The sequence below is a fragment of the Squalius cephalus genome (genome assembly GCF_949319135.1).
Source record: "Squalius cephalus genome assembly, chromosome: 18".
NCBI classification, from domain to species: Eukaryota; Metazoa; Chordata; class Actinopteri; order Cypriniformes; family Leuciscidae; genus Squalius; species Squalius cephalus.
Window position 1 is genome coordinate 19,493,925 of NC_137139.1, and position 14,523 is coordinate 19,508,447.

Sequence of the window (14,523 nt, forward strand, 5' to 3'; positions counted from 1 at the left end):
CAAAAAATGACAAAAAGGACTAAAAATGTCTTAATTTGGGCTTTGAAGATTAACCCAATTTTTAAGGGTTTGGACCGACATGAGGCACAATTTTCATTTCTGGGAGAACTATACCTTTAATATGGTTCTGTTTCCGATTAGTGGTCTGGATGAGTCCATTCTTGAAGAGTGTCTACAGTACCTGGAGAAACAGCTGGAAAGCAGTCAGGTCCGCAAAGCAATGGAGGAATTCTTCTCATTCAGGTACTTTCTAACTGAATAAACTCCTTTTAGGAATTGCTTGAAGCCCTTTGCATCATTTTAATACATCACGTTTCCCCCCTTGTCTTGTAGTGGAGAATTGGTGCAGATCATGATGGCCACAGCCAACGAGAATCTATCTGCAAAGTTCTGTAACAGAGTTCTGAAATTCTTCACTAAACTGTTCCAGCTCAGTATGTAGCCATGCTATGTCTCTCACAAATGTGCCCCTTTTACTCTTCCCCTCTTACACTTCTCATCTGTGTTCATCCCTCAGCGGAAAAGAGCCCCAATCCCAGCCTTCTGTGCCTGTGCGGCTCATTGGCCCAGCTGGCTTGTGTGGAGCCCATGAGGCTGCAGGCCTGGCTGAGGCGCATGACGGCCTCCCCTCCTAAAGATTCAGACCAGCTGGACACAGTGCAAGAGAACAGGCAGCTCCTGCAACTCCTCACTTCCTACATTGTCCGTGATAACAGCCAGGTTGGCGAGGGCGTCTGCACGGTGCTTCTGAGCACTCTCATACCCATGGCAACTGAGATGCTGGCCAGTGGGGATGGGGCAGGCTTTCCTGAGCTCATGGTCATCATGGCCACTCTAGCCAGTGCAGGACAAGGAGCAGGACATCTACAGCTACACAGAGCTGCCATTGACTGGCTCACAAGATGGTGAGTGACTGGCATCTGAAATTATAATAAATATAAAAGTAACACTTTACAATAAGGTCCCATTAGTTAGTTTTAGACAATGCTTTAAAGGGATGCTCCACTTTAAAATGAAAATTCTGTCATCATATACTCACCCTCATGTTGTTTCAAACCTGTATGAATTTCTTTCTTCTGCTGAACAGAAAGGAAGATATTTAGAAGAATGTCAGTAACCAGACAGTTTCTGGTACCATTGACTTCCATAGTATATTTTTTTCCTACTATGGAAGTCAATGGTACCAGAAACTGTCTGGTTACTGACATTCTTCTAAATATCTTCCTTTCTGTTCAGCAGAAGAAAGAAATTCATACAGGTTTGAAACAACATGAGGGTGAGTATATGATGACAAAATTTTCATTTTAAAGTGGAGTATCCTTTTAACTAACATGGACTCCCAATGAGCAATATCTGTTTGTTACAGTATTTATTGATATTTGTCCGAATGTTCCATTGTGAGTTCATGTTAGCTCATGTTCAGTATGTAATTTTGGGGATCAAAAATTGACTACAGGTGAACTTTAAATCAATAATAAAATATTACTAAAAAACATAATGCTTTTTCACAGCATTTTATTGGACAAATTGTTAAAGTACATCATACTTTTTGCTATTTTTTCCTAAAATAGAATAAAGGACTAAATTGTATACGTATTTTTATATCAGCTAAAAAAAATGTAATTAGAAACTGCCACTCATAGACTGAAGCCACAAAACCACATCTCTCTGATTTCATGGGGTATTTACCTCCTAAATCTGAAATTTTCCTATTTTTCTTTCAGTAAAAAATACTTGTATCAGAAGAACGTTGTGGAAAAAGTTACCGCTAATGTGTCGCAAGGCAAGGTAGGTGCAATTTGACGGTAAAAGTCAAAAGTCCATTTCTACGGTAACCATTCACATGTCTTGGATTGAATTGTTTCGGGCCATTAGTGAAACACTCTTGTTTGCAGCATGCCAGCATGCTGGAGTGTGCCTGCCACATCATTTCCTATCTGGCGGATGTGATGAACGCTTTGAGACAGAGCAGTGGCCAGGGCTCGTCCCAGCTCCTGATGGAGGGAGAGGAGAAGGCCATTGAAGTGGACTCTGACTGGGTGGAGGACCTAGCTGTAGAGGAGGAAGATTCACAGGCTGAAGACTCGGTCAGGAAACAGTCTGCTCGCTGTAGATTTAAAGATTGCTTTGATTTTTCCAATCATATCTAAGTTTCTTGTGTTATAGGATGAGGATTCACTCTGCAATAAGCTATGCACCTTCACCATCACTCAAAAGGAGTTCATGAACCAGCACTGGTAATGGACCCACACGGCCTTCCTTTGCTATGAAACAGAAGCGTTCAGAAGCTGTGCTGTTGGCCTTTAATCTCACGCTCTTCCCCGTACAGGTATCACTGTCACACCTGTAAGATGGTGGATGGGGTAGGTGTGTGCACAGTGTGTGCCAAGGTCTGTCACAAAGACCATGAGATCTCCTATGCCAAATACGGCTCTTTCTTCTGTGACTGCGGTGCCAAGGAGGATGGCAGCTGCCAGGTGAGACCGAATACTTCAGGTCATCATGGGAAAAGAGCAACAGCGGTAACTTTGGCTTGCAAATCATTTATCATTGACTGCCATTAGCTCATTTCAGATCTCCCCCAATTCATCAGGGTTTGCAACATTTCACCTTTCCTTTTTTTGGTTGTAAAGCAAGTTTGTCCTCTATTGTTTGGTAGTATATTACTTAAGATTAATTTGATTATATTGTTAAAGGAATTGTTCACCTGCTATAACAAACATTTACTCGTGTCGTTTCAAACCGTTTCAGTGGAACATAAAAGGTAATTTTACACAGCACTTTCCATAGTAACTACCACTGTAAAGCACCCAAAAAAAACACTTAAAATTGTCCATAGAACTACTGAATGGCTTCAGAAGATTTGGATTATATCTCCATCTATTATTATATCCCCAGAAGCAAAAAAAACAAACACTTATTTAAAATGTAGGGGGAAAATAACTTCAGACCCTGTTTAGTACTCAGTTTGAAACATTTTTTAGAAACTTGCAAGTTTGGAACGACATGAGTGAGTAAATAATGTTAAAACTGTAATATTTGGGTGAACTGTTCCTTTAATCTTCATTATAGTAATTGTATATCCATAAGATTTCCACTTATTTTTCTAGTCTAAAAAGCTTTTCAGATTAACATCTCAACATTTAAGCCATATCCACTCATGCATGTCTCCTTGATGGAAACACAAAGCATGTAACAATCTAATTTATTTCCCTCTTCCCTGTGGTGTCCCCTCCCCTCCCCAAGCATAAACATCTTTGTAATTTAGCCAAAGCAATGCATCCTGTATCCCTGATCCTGGGTCTTTATCCTTGTTTTACAGGCTCTAGTGAAAAGAAGTCCAAGCAGTGGAATGAGCTCCACCATGAAGGAGTCCTCGGCCTTTCAGAGCGAGCTGCGCATGCCAGAGAGCGCCATCCGTCACCAGAGCGCCTCACCTGCGGACAAAGGAAAAGTCACCATCTGCGACGGGAAAAGCAGCGACGACGACAAGCCTAAGAAGAGCAGCGTGTGTAAAAACATCGAGGGCTGCAGAGAGGACCTGCTCATTCAAGTGGTGCGAGAATTTCCTCACTCTTCGTTCTCTGAATCATTGATGTTTTGACTGAAAGCAGACCGGACTTGTCTCACTGCTATCGTTCTTTTTTGCAGTCAAGCTCCTCCACAGCAGCCCTGGTGTTGGAGTTGCTCATTTTCCTAATGGACGCCATTCAGACCAACTTCCAGCAGGCGTCAGCGGTGGGCAGCAGCAGCCGGGCTCAGCACGCTCTCAACGAATTACACACTCAAGACAAGACCGTTGAGATGACTGACCAGCTCATGGTATGAACCAAATGCCTAAAGACTAATTCTTAATGCTCCCAAAACAAAATTGCTGGAACTAAACATGATTTTATCTTCCAGGTTCCCACACTGGGCTCACAAGAGGGTGCTTTTGAGAATGTCAGAATGAACTACAGTGGAGATCAAGGACAGACCATCCGCCAGCTCATCAGCGCGCATGTGCTGCGTCGGGTAGCCATGTGTGTGCTGTCGTCCCCTCATGGACGCAGACAACACCTCGCTGTCAGCCATGAGAAGGGCAAGGTAATACAGAAAACCTTATCACGAGTTTGTATCTTCGCTACATCATGTTTTATTGAGACTACATGGTGTGTTTTTTTGTTGTTTTTCGCAGATCACGGTCCTGCAGTTGTCTGCGCTGTTGAAGCAGGCTGACTCCAGTAAGAGGAAACTGACTTTGACTCGTCTAGCCTCCGCTCCGGTTCCCTTCACTGTGCTCAGCCTCACAGGAAACCCCTGTAATGAGGATTATCTAGCAGTGTGTGGACTCAAGGTAGCAAATGCAGACAAAACTATGACATAACATTTTTTTCCCCGATGATTTTAGTCTCATTTCTCTGTGCCTATCATCTACAGGATTGTCACGTTCTGACGTTCAGCAGCACAGGCTCTGTGTCAGATCACTTAGTCCTGCATCCGCAACTTGCAACTGGAAACTTCATCATCAAGGCCATCTGGCTTCCTGGATCACAGACTGAATTGGCCATTATAACTGCTGATTTTGTCAAGGTGAATTATTGTACTTGTCATGGAACTGCTTTGTTATTGGTTGAAATTTGGCAAACAACTTCCAGTTAGAAGTTTATCATTTTCAAAATGTGCAAACAATGGATAATGTTTATTTTTGATAATCAAATCAAAATCAAATAATTTTTATCATCTTTTTTAAATAAGCCTCTTATGATCACCAAGGCTGTATTTTTTTTTGGGTCAAAAATACAGTAATATTGTGAAATGTTACTGCAGTTTAAATTATGTTCTTATATATATATTATTGATCCCAAACTTTTGACCAGTAGTTTAAGTATAATGCTAGTTCTTGCTGTATTTACTTAAAAAATTATTTTGTCCTCAAATGTGATAAATATGAATATATAGTCACTGACCAAAAGTATTGTGCCTCAAATGACTGTTCCTTGCAGATTTACGACTTATCTGTGGATGCCCTGAGCCCCATGTACTACTTCCTGCTACCAAGTTCGAAGATCAGAGATGCCACATTCCTGTTCAACGAGGAGGGCAAAAACATCATTGTGATCATGTCCTCAGCTGGCTACATGTACACTCAGGTGATGGATGAGTCCAGCAGTGCCCAGCACGGCCCTTTCTACGTCACCAACGTTCTGGAGATCAACCACGAGGATCTGAAGGTTCTTACGACATTATCTTTTGCTATATAGTCAGTTAGACTGAAATAAGTTAACCAAATAGATTTCAGAATAGATTGAGCATGACAGCATGCTGAGTTAGTGGTGTGTTTGCTTCGCAGGATAGTAATGGCCAGGTGGCTGGAGGCGGAGTCTCTGTGTATTACTCCCACGTCCTGCAGATGCTCTTCTTCAGCTACAGTCAGGGCAAGTCATTCGCTGCCACAGTGAGCCGCAGCAGCATGGAAACCCAGAGACTCTTCACCATCAATGTCAAAGGGTAGGATTTCAACATAAGGCTATTCATATGTAAAACTCTTTCACTCGTGTGTTTTGTATTTCTCTAATGTTCATTCTCTTGTACATCCAGTTCTAATGGAGGTAGTAGTAAGACCTCTCCAGCACTCTGTCAGTGGTCAGAAGTGATGAACCACCCAGGGTTGCTATGCTGCGTACAGCAGACCACAGGAATCCCTCTGGTCATCATGGTAAAACCAGACACGTTCCTCATCCAGGAAATCAAAACCCTGCCAGCGAAAGCTAAGGTCAGTTCCTAGATTTTCCTAGTCTAGAGGAAGTATAAAATATATATTATGAAAGTTTTTATATTATATTGTAAAGCACATTGTTTTCTGTGATTAGTGTGTACTGCTTAATGCAACATTTGTATTTGTTTTTTGCCCCAACCCCCACTTCTGAGGCTGTGCTAATGTTTTTGCTCACTTCCTGTGGCTAGCATATATGCTTACACTAATTAATCACAATTAATAATGTTTGGTTTGATTAATCACAGAAAACTGCATTTTACTTTTTAAAAATGGATTCACAGCCTTGGAAATATAATAAAATGTATCATAAATAAATATAAATGTTTACTGAAATATAGATGAATGTATTTTTTTTTTATAAATAGATATTTTTTATTTAATAATAATACTAAAAGATTTACATTGAGTTTTGTGCATTACCGATGCATTTAGACAATTATTGAATGCCAGAAATTGAGTTTACAAGGAGATTGAGACTGAATTATAAAATTTTGCCAGTCACCCAAGTCCCAATTTACTACTGGTACCAGAGGCTGGAATGGGCAAAAGTTTGGTTTCAATAAATCCTACTACTATGCCAAGTCAAGCAAACACATAAAGTCTCTCTCTTCCCCTCAGATTCAGGACATGGTAGCAATCCGTCACACAGCGAGCAACGAGCAGCAGCGCACCACTATGATTCTGCTGTGTGAAGATGGCAGCCTCCGTATATACATGGCTAACGTGGAGAACACGTCCTATTGGCTCCAGCCCTCCCTTCAGCCTAGCAGTGTGATCAGCATCATGAAACCTGTCCGTAAACGCAAGACAGCCACGGCCAGTGAGTCACGCCACATTCTCTCGGATTCATCACATGTTGTTTAGTGTTGTTTAGAGATGGTTATATGCCTTTTTGTTTTCCCTCGTCAGCCACACGCACATCCAGCCAAGTCACTTTTCCTGTAGACTTTTTCGAGCACAATCAGCAGCTGACAGAGGTGGAGTTTGGTGGCAACGACCTGCTGCAGGTCTACAACGGCCAACAAATCAAACACCGGCTGAACTCTACAGGGATGTATGTGGCCAACACTAAGGTATAAAAAATGATTCTAGCTAAAATATTATTTTGAAATGATCATCAGTGGTTTGCTTTTCCACTAAGCCATTTGTGTTGTTTCCCGCCAACAGCCTGGAGGTTTCACGGTGGAAGTAGTGAACAATAACAACTCGATGGTGATGACGGGAATGAGGGTGCAGGTGGGCACTCAGGCCATTGAGCGAGCTCCCTCCTACATTGAAATCTTTGGACGCACCATGCAGTTGAACCTGACGCGCTCCCGCTGGTTTGACTTCCCTTTCACTCGTGAGGAAGCCCTTCAGGCAGACAAGAAGCTCTCCATTTTCAGTAAGATCCCAACAGATATCAGAACTACTTCCATGTACACTACTTTTGGACACACCTACTCATTCCTTATTATGATAATTATTAACTGTATATCTATTTTACTATAAAACTAGCATAATATTAATCATAATTCATTTTAAAAGAAAAAAAATTATGACATGAACATTAAATATTTGACATTTCAATTAAATTATATAATACAACCGATTACATTATAATATTACATTAAAAATAATATGTTTTTTTATGGTTACACTTTATTTAAAGTAAATTATACATTTAAGTATTATTTACTTAAGATAGGGCTAGGATTAGGGTTTGGTTTGGTTTAGTTGCATGTAATTATGCATAATTTGTTATTACTACAATAAGTGCTTGTAACAGGGGTTTTTTTATTGTGAAATTGTAACGTTTCTAATAAAGTAAATATTTGTATTACTTGTATATTATAATAATATGTATTTTGACAATTTTCATGTGGTTTTTTTTTCAGTTGGTGCTTCAGTTGACCCAGCAGGTGTCACCATGCTGGACTCCATTAAGATTTATGGCAAAACCAAAGAGCAGTTCGGTTGGCCAGATGAGCCACCGGAGGACTTTCCTTCAGCTGCAGTCAACAACGTGTGCAGCCCCAACCTCAACCAGGGCAACGGGACTGGAGACAGTGACGTCACCAGCCCCATCGCAACTAGCGGCACTGTACTAGAGAGGTACACTTGTCACCTTAACCTGTGTGCTCTGATTTCAACATATTACTTGATTTGATTTCCTGTAAAAAATAATTCATGATGTTTTCTGTCTTTGTCTTCGTTTCCCTTAAACTGCATTTAATCTATATTATTGTCTCTAAAAGTGTCCGTATTTGATGTCGATTAACGTAACTAAAACGAAGAGCAGAGGATAGAGGAGGGAGTGGGGGGGTGTGCGCGTGACGTGTCCAGTGCATGGCTGCCATCATAATGACCTCGTGCTTGCATGCAATCGTTTCCTGTGTTTGACATACAAATCATTTTTACGTATTTCTTTTCTGTGATCCTCACACATTTTTCTTTTTCTTTGCTCCCTAAAACAATAAAAAAAGTTGTGAAACTGAGTCCTTATCAGCCTTGGACCGGTTAGTAACCGCCCTTTCTCTGCTTGTGTGCATGGTGGTTTGCTTGTGTGTGTGTATATGTGTGAGAGAGCAGTCAGACTAAGCTTGCTCTGGTGTAGATCATGCAGGACAATTACAGCATTTATAAAGACATTAGTAATCACAGTTGTTCTTTAACACTCTTAATGTTTGATGATAATGTGTTATGGTTTGAGAATGATAATGCTTTGAGAATGGTGTAGAATTTGAATATGTTAGTATGGACTGCTGTAATTTTAATACAATGCATTGCTTTCCCTATCTAACTGTTGTCTGATCTCTAGGTTGGTGGTCAGCTCACTGGAAGCTTTAGAGAGCTGCTTTGCCGTGGGCTCCCCTGTTGAAAAGGTAAGGAAGAGATATTCTCTTTGAGATTGGGGATATCAAAAGTACTGTTGCTTTGCTGCTAATTTGGTCCAAAAATTGAAAATAAAAACATCATAAGGTATAGGTTGTACCTTGTCTATAGCATTAGTACATTTGCCTTTCAGTAAATCAGAAAGGTATACTAGTTTTACACAAGAAAATATTTGTTTTGAATGTATGTTTAAAATTATGTACATTTCAAATAAGATTAAATCATATCAGTTTTCTTAATAAAAGCTGTTTTATTGTGCTTTTTTAGTCATTTGTGCTTCAACTTCAACAATTTCAATCAGTTGTAAATGTAACTTCTTATTTTAGTTTAAGTTTTTCATCTTATGTTTATATATATATATATATATATTTTTTTTTTTTTTAAATAGCAACACTATTTTTTTCTGTATTTTTTCAGTTTCTTCTGTTTGTTTTGATTGAAATTTCCATTTTTGTGTGACGCTTTTCCATCCCTAAAATCTATAGGAGAAAAATAAAACTGCGGCTCTAGAGTTGGCCACTCTCCTCCTGTCCATCCCCACTCCTGCTGGAGTACTGCAACAGACCAAAGGCCTTCTGGCAAGCCTGCACACCAGCCGCACAGCCTACCACAACCACAAGGTACACATGGTCACTGCTGATTAGAAATTGATCCCGTGTTAAACATGAATCACCACGTCTTTTACGCTCCGCTTCATAACTGGTGCTGAATCTGTATTTAGGATCAGTCTCTGCTGAGCAACGCAGTACAGTGTCTGAACAGCTGCAGTAAAGAAGGGAAGGAGCTGGACCCTGATGTGTTCCAGAGGCTGGTGATCACAGCCCGCTCCATCGCCATCATGAGACCCAATAACCTTGTGCACTTCACCGAGTCCAGACTTCCTCAATCAGACACTGGTACGCTCATTAAACCTCTTGTACGTTCATCTTGTAGTCATTTTACGTGCCTCTTAATACAGGCAGTTTTTCTCTTGTCAGATGTAGGTGATGATGGGAAGGATGGCCTGAAATATGATACTGAGAGCTGTAGCTTCATCATGCAACTGGTCACTAACTTCTGGAAACTTCATGCCCTCAAACCTAAGAATGCCTTTTTGGCTCCAGCCTGTTTGCCAGGTACGTGGTCGGATTGATTTGAAGAGTCCACGGATGTATTGTTTCAAAATACTGACATCGTTTTGTTTTTCTCTAAGGTCTAACTCACATTGAAGCCACAGTGAATGCTCTAATTGATATCATTCATGGCTACTGCACCTGTGAGCTGGATTACATAAATGTGGCATCCAAAATCTACATGCAGATGCTGCTCTGCCCTGTATGTATCCCGTTGTCATTCTTCTCAGATATAATCTATATCTTTTGAGAACAGTTATCATTGTAATCTAATATTTTTGGTCTACAGGACACCTCTGTGAGCTTTGCTTGCAAACAGGCGCTGATTAGAGTTTTGAGACCCAGAAACAAGCGCAGACATGTGACCTTGCCTTCTCCCCCACGCTCCAACACGCCCATGGGTATGAGCCGTGCCTTTCAGCTTTGTGACTTAAATCATACACGCACACCTCAATGAATCAACGTCAAACAATGCATTTCTGTGCTAGGAGATAAAGATGACGACGATGATGACGATGCTGATGAGAAGATGCAGTCCTCCAACATGACGGGAGGGGAAGGCGGCAGGCAGGAGAGTCAAGAGCAAAACGAGGTGGACCACGGTGACTTTGAGATGGTGGTGAGCTTCGCAGCCTCTATTAGTCCTTCTAATGGACCCTAAGAGTGTTAATAATTTTATCTGACAATGATTACATTGGATTTTATTATTTTATGATTATGAAATTCACTCTTAAATTGGGACTTTGATTTGATTTGATCTGAACTGATTTGATTGTTTTGGATTGATTTGTAATTAATGCATATATTCACTACTGTTCAAACATTTAGGGTCCGTAAGATTTTTTTGTTTATGAAAGAATTCTCATAAACTGCATTTATTTGATTAAAAATAAAATAAAACCATAATATTGTGAAATATTAATATAATTTAATCATATTAAATAATATAATCAAATTTTGACAAAATAATTCAGTTTCAAATTTAATTTTGGGCAGTAATATGATTCTTTAAATCATGCAAGTCATATAATTATCTATATTAATATAACAGGTAATGAACAAATAATCATTGTGAGTCAAGGTGCTTTAAAGCTTATCTCCAAGCAACTTTTCCCAAGTGGATACACATAATGAATAATGATTCACAAATATAAACTCAGCAGTTCAATTTACTTCATGTAAACTAAGAAAATCAAAAGTCCAGTTCATGCTTTAAACATTTGGTAAACATTTACACTGGTAAACATTTGCGATGGAGGTAGTTGCTTTAAGTCTTTGTCCAAACTTCTGTATTTAAAGAAGGCGGTTGTTATATAATCCTCTTCTTTCTCTGTTTGATCTGCAGTCGGAGTCTATGGTGCTGGAGACGGCAGAGAATGTGAGCAATGGGAACCCCTCGTCTCTGGAAGCACTGCTGGCAGGGGCGGAGGGCTTCCCACCCATGCTGGACATCCCCCCAGATGCTGATGACGAGACCATGGTGGAGCTGGCTATAGCTCTCAGTCTGCAACAAGACCAGCAAGGTCACTTTTTCCACTTTTCTGCCCTCAGAGAGAAACCAGCATGCATTTTTTTTTTAGCTAGTTATATGACCATCAGTTGTCTAATGTTGAATGTATGCTGTGTCTGCAGGCAGCAGCAGCAGTGCTCTTGGTCTACAGAGTCTGGGTCTGTCCGGTCAGGCCCCCAGCTCCTCATCTTTGGACGCGGGGACCCTTTCAGACACCACTGCATCAGGTAACTGCACCCATCTCTCCACAAATCTCTTTCTGCAATACTTATTGCATGGTCATAGCTCACCCACCATTCCTTCTGTCATCCCTTCATGTCATTGTTTCTTCCAATTTACAATAATTTTCAAACATATGGCTGTTTTTCTATGTATATGTTCGTGTGCACCTTTAGAAACCCCCCCTTAGCAAAGCCTGCTGTTTTTTTCCTGTAACAGCTCTGGTTATGCTTTCAGCCCCAGCCTCGGATGATGAGGGGAGCACAGCGGCCACAGACGGCTCCACGCTGCGCACCTCTCCCGCCGAGCACGGGGGCAGCGTGGGCTCTGAGAGCGGAGGCAGTGCCGTCGACTCAGTTGCCGGTGAACACAATGGTAAGACTTGAATTGTTACTGTTACTGTTTTTAAACATAAAAGATTTTAAAGTGGCTCGTTTTGGGGAGTATTATCCACTCAGGACAATTTGTGTGTTTCAGTGTCTGGCCGCAGCAGTGCTTACGGGGACACGACTGTTGAAGGACACCCTGCTGGACCAGGCAGCGTGAGCTCCAGCACTGGAGCCATCAGCACCACTACGGCCCAGCATGAAGGAGACGGATCAGAAGGAGAAGGAGAGACAGAGGGCGACATCCACACAAGCAACAGGTCTGTCTACATGGAGCACTTATCTTCTTTTATAAACTAGAATAAAATATGTTTCTGTATAGTAACTGTATTTGCCTGTCTCGCTCCTCTGACCAGGTTGCACATGGTGCGTTTGATGCTCTTGGAGCGTCTCCTGCAGCACCTGTCCCAGCTCCACGCTGTTGGTGGAGTTCAGGCCATTCCCTACATGCAGGTCATCCTCATGCTGACCACAGATCTAGATGGAGAGGACGAGAAAGACAAGGGAGCACTGGACGACCTTCTGGCCCAGCTCATTGCAGAGCTCGGCATGCACAAGAAGGTGAGACTACTAAACCAGGCCATAGATTATATTATAGATATCAATATACATATACAGGAGACATAGATAGATGGAATATATAGATATACAGAATATAGATTGTGTCATTTTTGGTTTCCAGGATGTTTCAAAGAAGAATGAGCGCTGCTCCATAAACGAGGTGCATCTGGTCATCATGAGGCTCCTCAGTGTCTTCATGTCCCGCACCAAGTCTGGCTCAAAATCCTCCTCTGAGGTAACTGTCAACGTCACTATGGTAATATCGTGCTCACAAAGCTTTTTTCTGAAGGTTAAAATATTTATTTTGATCCACTAAGTCTGAGAACTAAATAGGGCTGGGTATTGAGTTCGATACTTTTTAGGCACCGACCGAATTGCCTCGGTACCAAATTTCGATACCTGAGGGGTTAATCTTGTCAACGTCAGTGAAACAATAAGCATGCAGCATGTATGATGTGCTCAAATCAAGTGCTGGCTGTGGCGAGGCATCCAGGAAACTGCGATGGAAATATATTTCTCTTGTACAGTATAATGTTCATCTTAATGTAATACTACTACTACTACTACTACTAATAATAATAATAATAATAATAATAATAATACAAATGTTATTAAAACAAATTTTCCTCCATGTTATAATTTTAACAGTAAACCTCTGTTGTGTAGCACTTGTTTGCCAAGAGCTTGTTTAATTTTAATTTTAATAAAAGATAAATTAGTGTTTTATGCCTTCATTTGATTACCAGAAAAATTAATTAATTAAATACACAAACAAAAAACTAAAACTTTTTTTTCATTTTTTTTTTAATCTAATTTAATTAGATATGTTTTTGATTAAACCTTTAAAATAGAATATAGACAAAATTAAACAGAAAGCAAAGAACTGGGTAAAAATAAAATGGAATTTGGTAGAAAAAAAAAAGTGTTAAACTGTTCATAAATTGCTGTTAAATTGAACATGTTTCATGATTTTAATTAATTACACATGCTTTTTGATTAATACAATTTAATTTAATCATCCAGAACTGGGGGGGGAAAACGGAATCCAGAAGAATTTAAATATTATAAAATATAAAATATTGTAAATGTATAATATTATTTTCAATTTTAATATATTTTCAAATGTAATTTATTCCTGTGATGGCAAAGCTGAATTTTCTGCATCATTACCCCAGTCTTCAATGTCACATGACCCTTCAGAAATCATTCTAATGTGCTGATTTGACGCTCAAGAAACATTTCTGATTACAGTTGTGCTTCATATTTTTCATGATTTTTTTGATGAAATGAATTGAAAGTTGAAAAGAAATTTTAATTAATTATAATTAACATAGAATTTAGAATAGAATTTTGTTACATTTGTAAAACTCTTTACTGTCACTTTTGATCAATTTAATGTATCCTTACTAAATAAGTGTTAATTTCTTTGAAAGAAAATATTTTTACTTGTGAACGTTTGAGCACAAATGTTTTATAAATTATTTCACTCTTGGGTCTGTGTTTGGATTTTGTAATTTTACAAAATACGTTTTTAAAGATTAAAATTATATTTAATTCTTTAAATAAGAAATACATTTTAACTTTAAATTCGTATTTATTTCCTTATACATGTTTAGGAAATTTAATATTAAAGTATACTTTTAAGAAATGTTATAAAGTTTTAAATCTTCTATTATTTACATTTAATAAAATGTTAAGTATTTAAAATGTAGCTGGTGACAATTGTTGAACATTAATTTGATTGGCAGCCATACTATTAAATTGATTACATCTGTTTGTATACTGAGTTCTGATGGTCTTCCTGCCTTGCATCTATTTAACCAGCTATAGTTTCCACAAAGCAGCACATGTCCGAACGGCCTCTTTTGTGTTATCTGTATATGTGCATTTATTATTCTCCAATAAAAAAATTCCAATACGAAAAGTGTCATTATAAGAGCAAAGTGGCTCTCATAATTTAATTATTTAAAAAAGCCTAAAAGCTTACCTCAAATGTAACAATATATTTTGCTTTGGGAAGTTTAAATCTAGTTAATTTCTAATATTATTGTTTACATGCTACAAGGTTTACTTTGCAGAGCAGGGAGTGTAAAAAACCTTTAA

General features: G+C 39.3%; 1 protein-coding gene across 1 annotated transcript in view; it reads left to right on the forward strand.

The window, feature by feature from the left end:
- ubr4 (ubiquitin protein ligase E3 component n-recognin 4) overlaps positions 1-14,523 on the forward strand; it is a 49,403-nt gene that overhangs the window by 20,967 nt on the left and 13,913 nt on the right. The window contains 32 exon segments of the mRNA XM_079850301.1: positions 142-243; positions 334-434; positions 518-905; positions 1,725-1,788; positions 1,896-2,087; positions 2,167-2,237; positions 2,330-2,477; positions 3,323-3,556; positions 3,652-3,822; positions 3,904-4,086; positions 4,178-4,336; positions 4,420-4,572; positions 4,986-5,213; positions 5,333-5,490; positions 5,581-5,755; positions 6,377-6,578; positions 6,668-6,831; positions 6,926-7,142; positions 7,636-7,852; positions 8,559-8,622; positions 9,118-9,252; positions 9,354-9,528; positions 9,610-9,747; positions 9,825-9,946; positions 10,034-10,145; positions 10,233-10,363; positions 11,090-11,267; positions 11,377-11,481; positions 11,711-11,848; positions 11,951-12,119; positions 12,216-12,420; positions 12,542-12,655. Coding sequence (XP_079706427.1) covers positions 142-243; positions 334-434; positions 518-905; positions 1,725-1,788; positions 1,896-2,087; positions 2,167-2,237; positions 2,330-2,477; positions 3,323-3,556; positions 3,652-3,822; positions 3,904-4,086; positions 4,178-4,336; positions 4,420-4,572; positions 4,986-5,213; positions 5,333-5,490; positions 5,581-5,755; positions 6,377-6,578; positions 6,668-6,831; positions 6,926-7,142; positions 7,636-7,852; positions 8,559-8,622; positions 9,118-9,252; positions 9,354-9,528; positions 9,610-9,747; positions 9,825-9,946; positions 10,034-10,145; positions 10,233-10,363; positions 11,090-11,267; positions 11,377-11,481; positions 11,711-11,848; positions 11,951-12,119; positions 12,216-12,420; positions 12,542-12,655 — 5,113 coding nt within the window.